The 10,492-nt window shown below is 44.0% G+C and overlaps 1 protein-coding gene across 2 annotated transcripts in view; it reads left to right on the forward strand.

Moving 5' to 3' along the window:
• The window catches only part of EIF2B3 (eukaryotic translation initiation factor 2B subunit gamma), an 89,739-nt gene that overhangs the window by 73,583 nt on the left and 5,664 nt on the right, over nucleotides 1–10,492 (forward strand). For both annotated transcript variants that reach the window (XM_006769253.2, XM_006769254.2), the window contains exon 11: nucleotides 8,654–8,757. In XM_006769253.2, the coding sequence (XP_006769316.1) occupies nucleotides 8,654–8,757 (104 nt within the window). The remainder of the gene's footprint in view (nucleotides 1–8,653; nucleotides 8,758–10,492) is intronic.

The following is a 10,492-nucleotide window of genomic DNA, read 5'->3' on the forward strand; positions in this document are numbered from 1 at the left end:
CGTACAGATACGTGGGACTGAAATGTCCCAGGCCATGGCCTGCTGAATTAAACGGAGACAGGCAGGAACAGCTGGCGTGGCTCAGTGGCTGACTGTCAACCCATGAACCAGGAGCTCACACTTCAATTCGATTGAGCCTGTCATGCCTGGGTTGCAGGTTCAATCCCCAGTAGGGGGCATGCAGAAAACAGCCAACCAATGATTCTCTCTCATCATTGATGTTTCTATCTCTCCCTCTCCCTTCCTCTCTGAAATCATACAAATATATTTAGAAATAAAAAAATCAATAAGTAAATTAAAAAGGAAGTACAAATTGGTAGCTACAAAATAGTCATGGGGATGTAAAGTGCAGGATAAGGAATATAGTCAATAAGATTATAATAACTATGGTGCCAGGTGAATACTGGATATATTGGTGGGAACACTTTGTAATATGATTGTCTAACCCAGGGGTGGGCAAACTTTTTGACTTGAGGGCCACAGTGGGTTCTTAAACTGGACCAGAGGGACGGAACAAAAGCATGGATGGAGAGTTTGTGTGAACTAATATAAATTCAAAGTAAACATCATTACATAAAGGTACGGTCTAACATCATTACATAAAAGGGTACAGTCTTTTTTTTTTTTTTTTTTAGATTTATTCATTTCAAACGGGCCGATCCGGCCCGCGGGCCATAGTTTGCCCACGGCTGGTCTAACCACTATGCTGTACACCTGAAACGGATAGAAAATAATATTGAATGTAACCTAATTTAAGATAAAAATTTAAGCCCTAACCGGTTTGGCTCAGTGGATAGAGCATCGGCCTGCGGACTGAAAGGTCCCAGGTTCGATTCCAGTCAAGGGCATGTACCTTGGTTGTGGGCACATCCCCAGTTGGGGGTGTGCAGGAGGCAGCTGATCGATGTTTCTCTCTCATCGATGTTTCTAACTCTCTATCCTTCTCCCTTCCTTTCTGTAAAAAAAAATCAATAAAATATATTTTTTAAAAAAAGATAAAAATTTAAAAAGAGGTCCTAAACTAAGGCAATAGCAGTGGAGATAAAAAGGAGAAATAATAAGGTGATAAACACTATAAAACATGGTGACTGCCTAAATATGTGAGGTAAAAGGGTGAGAAATCAAGATGCCCAGGTTTTGCTTGAGCAATAAAGTTTCTCGTGTGCTAGTCACTAAGATAGAAATCAATAAAGGAGGAGCAAGAGATTCCACTCCCGCACATCTTCACTCCTTACCACCATCTTCCACACCCCTCCTCACCCCTCACCACCCCCCTTTCCTCTCCACCACACCCCCTCTTCCACCACACTCCTCCTCACCCCTTACCACCTCCTCATAAAAAAAAGAGAGAGAGGAAAAAAAAAGAAAAAAAGGAGGAGCAAGACATTACTAATTGGTAGGCAGGGAAATAATGAGTTCCACTTGGGACATGTTGCGTTCATGGCAGGCAACCTTGATGTGCAGGACTGGAGCTCAGGAAAGAAGCTTGTGCAAAGTACAGATTTGGGAATGGTTGGCATAGGAGTGGTAACGTAAGATCACTCAGGGATAGTGTGTGGCATTAAAAGAAAAACCAAGACAAAATCTTGGGGAACATCAGCAATTTTAGACATCAGAAATGAGATCTAAGGAGACTGACAAAGAATGAGCAAGGAAGGTATATAAAGGGCAAGGGAGGGGACAGTTGGTAGGTGAAGCCCAGGTTTCTCGTTGGGTAAACAGGTAGATGGTGTAGTACTCACTGAGATGAGGAAGGGAGAGGGAGCAGTATATTTGTGGGGCTATAAAGCCTGTGTGGGCACATGAGATTGGAAGTACTTCATTCGGGTGTGTGAAGGTATCTAGGTACCCAGTTTGATTAAAGGTTAAGAGAAGAGGTCAGACCTAGAGACCTCTTTCTGAATTACTGTGGTCTTTTATAACTTATTTTCCTGTTTCCATTTTTCTTTCTCTTCCAAATCCTCCTACTATGTAACCCACCATCTAAAGCATAAACTTTAGAATCAGACTGCCAGACTGAATCCTGGGTCTGTAACTTACTAGTCACTAAGGAAATTGGCTTTACCTCCTTGTGCCTGATTTTCTCACTAGAAAATGGGGTAAAAACTGAGCTACCTCACAGGTTTATGAGGAGTACTAAACTAAACGAGTTGACAGACAAAGCACTTAGAGCAGGAAGACAATAGGCAGGATTTAGGGAGGAAGTGCGTAATAAAAAACCAGTGCATGGCACATAGAATGTTAGCTGTTACTTTATTATCATCACCATTACTTTATCTCATTTCACGGAGGTAGCATGTTGCCAGCATTGTCTTTCTGAAGGATATCTTTACTCTTATCTCTGTCCTATTAAAAAAAACCTTCGGAAACTCTCCATTACCTTTATAGAATAAAGTTTGAACTTCAAGATTTCTCATGATCTAGCTCCAACACTGAGTCCTGGAATGTTAGAGTGAGATGGGGCAGAGATGAGATTAGAAGTCTTCCAGCTCAAGTCCCGCATTTTTACAGATAAATAAGTTGTGGCATTCCAAACTTTTTCTCCTTGTACCTCTGCTACTCCATGCCCCATTCTAGATTCCTGTGTGAGACTGACAGACCTCACCATTCTCTTGAAAACCAGAACTGCACTAGCCTTTATCCATTTGATCACCTGGTTCCAGAGCAGCTCAGGAGGCTTTGTCACTTCCCTCTGTGTATCATCTTGCTTTAGACCTTCCAGGGAAGCCGTGCCATAACTTAACCATTTACTCTAACCAACAACCTCTTCCTCCCTTCCTGTGGGTGGGCAGACAAAGCATCAGCTCTCTAGCACCTCCTTAAAGTCCAGTGTTAGTGTCCTGAATTGACATGAAGAGACTTGGTGAGAAAACCAAGGCTTCCTAAGAAACTCCAGCTTGCTTGTATGAGAGAAGCTCATGGAAAAGGCCTGCATAATATCCCAGAGTCAGTTACTGTTTTGGAGGAGGTATAATTCTGGATGGCCTAATAAGGTTTCTAGCTGGGGAAACAATAAAGGTTTAGATGGCGACTGCTGCTATTTTTCCAACTAAAAAAGTTGAGCTAGTCCTGGCCAGTTTTTCTCAGTGGTTAGAGCATCAGACCAAAGGGTCACGGGTTCAATTCCCGGTCAAGGGCGCATACCTCAGGTGCCCGCTCAATTCCCAGCCCCGATTGGGGTGCATGCAGGAGGCAACCAATTTATGTGTCTCTCTCACATCAATATTTCTCTCTCTCTCTCTCGCTCGCTCTCGCTCTCTCCCCCCCTCCCCCACACCTCCTGCCTCCCCTCTACTCTCTAAAAAAAAAAACAAGTTGAAGTAAAGCAATAGCCCACATGGGTTTAATGATAAGATCAGACATCCTGAATCCCATATGAACTTTTCCCCATTATTTTCAGGTCATTTAGTCTTAATTATTTATGGTAAATGTGGGAAAGGTAATTAAATTGCAGTCATGTGAGATTTGATTACTCTGTTGCTATTACATCTGGATTGATTGGTAGAGTAAGAGAATGAATTTGTCTGGAAGATTTTCTCATATTCTTTGTTTGCTTGTCTCTACCTCAGTAGTGAACTGATGAGGCTTTCTGGACAGTGGCTTGGACACCTGCCCAAGGTCCTCAGGGCTTGAGGGATGCTAATAGGACCACCTTGGGGAAGGTATAGGCGAGACTATGCAGAGACAGCTCCTGCCTGTCTTTCTCATTTTCTACCACTTCCAATTTATATGACAGCTGATGCTTAGCAATCCGAAGTCTAGTGAAAAGTTCATTGTCGAGACTTTAGTGTCCATCTGTGTTCTGCATCTTTGGCCCTGTAGTCCGTCTGCATTTCCTCTTAGTCCAAGGTGAGTGACCCAAGCTGTAGTCTAGGATAGTATCTTTACATGTAGACAGGCCAGGAAGCCAGGTTTTCACCTAGGTTTTTCATGCTTTCTGCAAGCAGCAAGTGCAGCCCTCAGAGCTAAACAAGATGACACTGCTGCTCATTGTTACCCTAAATGTTCTCTTCACCTACACTCAACTGACTGCCCTGCCCATTAGGTCCCTTACTTTTCTACTATCCTTCATTCCTGACATTCATTCTGCCTGAATTGCCTCTCTCTAGAGATCTTTATCTGTATAAATCCTACCCATCTTTCAAGGTCCAATACATATTCTAGCTCCTACATGCAACCTTCGTGAATTGTCCTAGCCAGAAATTATTTTCCCCATTTCTGTATTCCCTGGGCGCCCGTAACACTTAACTTATGTTCACATGGCACTTAACTGCCTCTTTCTTTTTTCATCAACAAGACTATAAATTCCTTGAATACAGAAATACTACTTATATGTATTTGTATTCCTTAACTTCTAGTGCTGTACATTTTCTATACTAGATACTGTGTAAGTATTTACTGAATGAAAAATAGAGATTCCTGGTTTAAATCCCTGTACTGTAATTGGCTGAGTATCTGTCAAGAGAGCCCTGTCTACTTCTAGAAAAAGAGCTGAGTGAGTACTTCACTCCTTGAAACTCAACAAAATGAAAACTAGGTAACTGCCACATACCCATACACAGACTAAAGAATATCTGCCAGGCCCTAACCGGTTTGGCTTAGTGGATAGAGCGTCGGCCTGCGGACTCAAGGGTTCCAGGTTCAATTCCAGTCAAGGGCATGTACCTTGGTTGCAGGCACATCCCCAGTAAGGGAGTGTGCAGGAGGCAGCTGATTGATGTTTCTCTCTCATCGATGTTTCTGTCTATCCTTCTCTCTTCCTCTCTGTAAAAAAATAAAATACATATTTTTTTTAAAAAAATACTATCTGTCAAAAACAATAAAATCTAGATCCTACCCACCCTGGCCAGGTGACTCAGTTGGAGCATCATCTTGTAAACCTAAAGGTCAAGGGTTTGATCCTGGTCAGGGCACGTACCTAAGTTTCAGGTTTGATCCCCAGTCGGAGTGCATATGGAAGGCAACCAATCGATATTTCTCTATGTTTCTTTCTTCCTTCCTCCCTCCTACTTTCCTCCCTCCTTTTTTCCCTCCCTCCCTCCATCCCTCTACATCTGGTGAGGATTTAAACAAAAATCACTGAGCTAAGGTTAGGAGGCTCTGGAATCTGGGATGATATGGATGACTCAGCCATAATCTTTAGGCTGAAGTAGTGAGTCAGATCTTTAGTCACATGTCTGGAAAAGGTTATGAGTAAATTTAGAAAGCCTGCCAACTAATCCCCAGAGAAGAACCTGCCTGCCCTCAGAGTTACTGAGACCTTTCATGGCTCTTTCCAAATACTGCCAAGTCAACACCTGAGGCAGAAGCCCGTGACGCAGAGTCACCACTGTGTAAGCTTGGGCACATTGCTTAACCCCTGTGAGCCTCAATTTTCTCTGTAAAAATTAGAGTAAATACCACTACCCTACAGGTTTGCCAAAAGGACTAAGTTACATAATGAATATAAAGTGCTTTGTGTGTGGCGTGGTGTGCCTGGCCAAGCAATAATCTTACCATAGACCTCTGTGTTTTCTCACGGCCTCCTCTTCATTGAAGCATTAAGGTTAGCAGGATAATTTACCAAGACCTACAACTGTGCCTAAAATTTAACCCCACCAAGGAGAAATGAGGACCAAAACCCCATTAATCGCCCTGGCCAGTGTTTCTCAGCAATTAGAGTACAGCCTGTGCACGGAGTACAGTCTTGGGTTCAATTCCTTGTCAAGGGCACGTACCTGGGTTGCCGGTTCAATCCCTGGCCCCAATTGAGGAATGTGGGGGAGGCAACCAGTCAATGCGCCTCTCTCACATCGATGTTTCTCTCTCTCTCTCTCTCTCTCTCTCTCTCTCTCTCTCTCTCTCTCTCTCTCTCTCTCCCCCCCCCCCTTCCCCTTCCCTTCTCATTTCCACTCTAAAAATCAGTGGGCTTCAGGTAAGGATTAACAAAAAAACACATATAGACACACACACACACACAAACAAACAAACAAACAAAAATAGCATTAATCTTGGCTATCTCTGAGCAGCTTCTTAGATAACACAACCATGCATTAGCACAGCAAAGTCCCTAGTACCCAGCTGAGAGTTAAAACTAGATGCAAAAACTGTAGTTCTGGCACTGGGGCCAGTTCTTGAGCTCCATAGGAAGCTACCTTCCCCCCACCTTAAGCACTGAGCAGAAAAGGCAGTCATTACTGTGGATTGGCAACGATGAGGGGTCTTGTTTCCTACAGTAGTATCTGTCCTTCCTCTCTACCATGAGCAAACACACACACTTCCCGTAAAATCCTTAATCTTGGAGTTTCTTTCTGGACGGAGGGAAGGGTATATTGACTTTTCCAGAGAACCTCAGCCTTGCTAATGGAGGTGACTTGTAACTGCAGCATGATGATGAGGAACAATTGAAGAAGCGAGTGGTAGAAAAGAGCTTCACACTCACTGAGCATTTTGTCAGGTGTTCATCTCGAAGCCTTCCACAGATCCACTGGCCAAGAGCCTCAGGAGAGCGCCCAGCTTCCCATCTATCAACCCAACTTTTTCCATCACATCTGCAGACACTCTATGTGTCCAGAGGGTGTTACATACAAACCAGATGAGAAAAGCAATATGGGAGGCTCTGAAGACCTCATTCAAACCTGCTAAACCCAAGGAGAACTCAGGCTATGCATTGCTCTGGGAATCTGACGTCAAACGTTCCAGCCTCCTCCTTTCAGAAATGGCTCCCACCTATATCCCAGATTCCAAAGTAGCCAGTTAATCGTGTCTAATTATGGCTGCTTGAGTTTCTGTTGGCTGTTTTTTGTCTGCTGACCATGTTTACCTCTTGCCTCGCCCCAGAGCATGCTGTCACAGGCTCCTAAAACCACCGAGCAGGAGCATCCCCCTCTCCCACCTTGGGAAAAGAAAGGAGACTTTCAGTGACAAACTAGTAGCCAGTTGCAAGCCTGCTCTGTCCCAGGTGCCTGTGTATCTGAGGCTTTCTGTACTTCATTACTATTCTTTGGGGGAGAATTTTCCCCAAGGAGCAAGAACCACTCTAACTTCTGACTGAGCTGCTTCGCCTGAAGCAGAGGGAAAGTTGGAAAGTTCTAGAAAGTCCCTTAATGCCTGTCCAGTGAGTGTATCCTGACTTCGAGCCAAAAAAAACCCCCACAAACTAATACCATCTCTGCCCGTCTCTAGCCCATACCACAGAGGTGCTGTGGCTTTGGCCTTTCACTGCTTTCCGACCGACTTGAAGAACAGAGATAAAGAATCTGAAATGCCATAAAGTGCTATATTTACTTTTTATTTTTCACATTTTACTAAAGTGTTGGCATTTGGGAGGATCTTTTTTAATGGCCTGTGCATCGACAGTTTCAGTACTTGGACTGTCCCTTCTCTATCCCCCCTGCCTCATAGGTTTCGCAGGATTTTTCCTTAATTGGTGTTTTGTTTTTGTTCGTTTTGCTTCAGTGGATGCTCACACCCTTCTCACCTCCTTCTCCCCTCCAGCTGCCCTGACTCTTTAGGGCACTGAATATCCCCCCCCCCTCCCCCGTTAACACAGAGATCCTTCTGGAGCCATCTCGGCTCAGAAAAGCAACCTGGCAGGTCCAGGCTTCCTCCAGTCTTTTCTCCCCTTGATTTATTTGTTTGACATTATGGTTAAATGTATGGATTCTGGAGTCAGGCAAACCTAGATTTGATCTGCTACTTGGTAGTTATGTGGTTTTGGGTAAATGGTTTAACATCTCTGTTGCCTTATCTACAAAATGTGGTTATTATTTTTACTACTTCTGAGGTAAAAATGATACTCCCACAATCATCTAGGAAGCATTTTCCCCCCTAATTAAATACATAAGGCCCTTCATTCTAGACCTACCAAAAAGATTGATGGGGGCCCAGACATGGAGAGTGGTTTTGTTTGCTATTTTTAACACTGCCCAGGTGATTTTTCTGATAAATAGCCAGATTTGTCACTCCTGTAATATACATAAGTATTTAGCATAGTACCTGGCATAGAGTAGGTATGAATTAATGCTAGTGAAGATTTCAGGAGCCAGGAAGATGCTCTTTAAACACATTTAAATGTTAAGAGCAAGTGTTGCTACTTTTGAGAGCGTGGCTTGAGGATCTGGAGTAGTCTTTAATGTGGCATGGAGCTGGTTTGAAAAGCATCCGTTTTTTCCTAAATGAGTATAGTTTAGCCAGAGTTTATGATGAGAGCTGTGGGGCACCCACTATTTTCCGTAGCTGATGTCCTAGGAAAATTGCAGTATCTGAGCTGCAAATATATCAAATGAATCTTGGTGTATATATTCCCAGATGAGAGGCGGAGGGATGAGTCAGCCCAGGGACCAGCACCAGCTTCCACCTACAAATAAAGGAGGAAATATTGGGTGGATTTTATTTCTGGGGTGCCTAAAGAACTGAAGTCAGAGTGTGCTCTTTTTGGGCTTTTAAGGAGAAGGTCATTGTGAGCATATCCAAACTCTGGACTTCCCTAAAGCCAGGTCCTCTCTTGACCCAGCTGAGCCATTCTGCTTCTAGTAATAAGTTCAGGCATGTAGTCATTAACTGGAGTGACCAGCTATTCCTAGCCTGTGGAGGAGCCAGAACCCCCAGCCCATAGTGGTGAGGGTGGTGATGAGAGCCATAAACACTTCCTGACTTGGCTACTGTGTTACAGAAGCAACATCCAGGGCAGTGTCATCTGCAACAATGCTGTGATCGAGAAGGGAGCAGACATCAAGGACTGCCTAATTGGAAGTGGCCAGAGGATTGAAGCCAAAGGTAAGCAAAACCCAAATTACAGTCATAGATGCCACTTTTTACCTATCACACCAGCACAGATGGTGCTCAGTGCTGGTGAGGATTGGGGAACCAGCACATGCATACATCAGAGGTGAGCACATAAACTGGTAAAGCGGCTCATGCAGGGGGATTAACATCATTGTCAAATTTTTTAAATTTGGCTTAACAGTTCCATTTTCAGGAACTTATCTTACAGATAAACTCATACATGTATCAAAAAAAATTAAAGCATGGGAAGTAATCAACCAAGGATAATGCATATATGCATGGCCCATGGAGACAGACAATGGGTGAGGTCCTGGGGCAGGAGGTGGGGACAGACTAGAGGAGGGCAATGGGGGGGAAGGAGACATATGTAATACTTTCAACAATAAATAATTATCTTTTAAAAAAAATGTAAAACATACCAGCCCAGCCAGTGTGGCTCAGTGGTTGAGGATTGACCCATAAATCAAGATGTCATTGGTTTGATTCCCAGTCAAGGCACATACCCGGGTTTCAGGCTTGATCCCCAGGAGTATGCAGGAGGCAGCCTATAGATATTTCCCTCTCATTGATGTTTCTATCTATCACTTCCTCTCTCTCTAAAGATCAATAAAAACATATTTTAAAAACGTAGCCCTAGCTGGTTTGGCGCAGTGGGTACAGCGTCAGCCTGCAGATTGAAGGGTCCCAGGTTCGATTCCGGTTAAGGGCATGTACCTCAGTTGTAGGCTCCATTCCCGGCTCTGATCGGGGTGCATGCGACAGGGCTGCAGGAGTGTTGGTCAGCAGCAGCACCACAGACATGAGCCCAGGTAAGAGGGCTGGACAGCAGCTGAAACGCCAACTCTGAAAGCATGGATGGCACTGCCCTCCTGGAATGCTGTGGGCCTATAACTGTTGTTTAAAACTTTAAAATGTTCTCACATTCACTGTCTTACTGGATTCTTACAGAAGTCCTCTGAATAAGATTCGTCATTGACCCATTTGGTGAAGTGGAAACTGAGACTTTGAAAAGTGAAATTTACCCAAGATGCATAACTAGTAGATAACAAAACAGGGTCTTCAGCCTGAATTATTGCCAGATACCCTTTAAAAAGGCCAAAGGAGCCCTAGCCAGTTTGGCTCAGTGGATAGAGTGTTGGCCTGCAGACCAAAGGATCTGGGGTTCGATTCCAGTCAAGGGCATGTACCTTGGTTGCAGGCTCCTCCCCAGCCCAGGCCCTGGTTGGGCTTGTGCAAGAGGCAACCAATCGATGTGTATCTCTTACATCGATATTTCTCTCTGTCTTTCCCTCTCTCTTCCACTCTCTAAAAATCAATGGAAAAATATCCTCAGGTGAGGATTTTAAAAAAATAGGCCAAAGGAGCCCTGGCTGGTGTGCTCAGTATTTAGAGCATCAACCCACAAGGGTCATGGGTTCTATTCCCAGTCAAGAGCATATACCTGGGTTTCAGATTTGATCCCTGGCGCCATGCAGGAGCAGTCAATGTGTCTCATTCACATCGGTGTTTCTCTCCCTCTCCCTTTTCCTGTCCTCCTCCCTCCCTTCCATTCTCTCTCTCTCTCTCTAAAAAAAAAAAAAAGGAAGAAGCCACTCCTGGCTTGCCCAGCAGAATTTGATCAATGATACCCCATTTCTCCTTTTAGTCCATCTTTCCTGGACCAATAGAAAAATATATTTGGCCTTCACATACAAGCTTTTTGTAATCTTCAGGAACTTCGGTCCTC

The sequence above is a fragment of the Myotis davidii genome, unplaced genomic scaffold (genome assembly GCF_000327345.1).
Source record: "Myotis davidii unplaced genomic scaffold, ASM32734v1 scaffold924, whole genome shotgun sequence".
Classification (NCBI taxonomy): Eukaryota; Metazoa; Chordata; class Mammalia; order Chiroptera; family Vespertilionidae; genus Myotis; species Myotis davidii.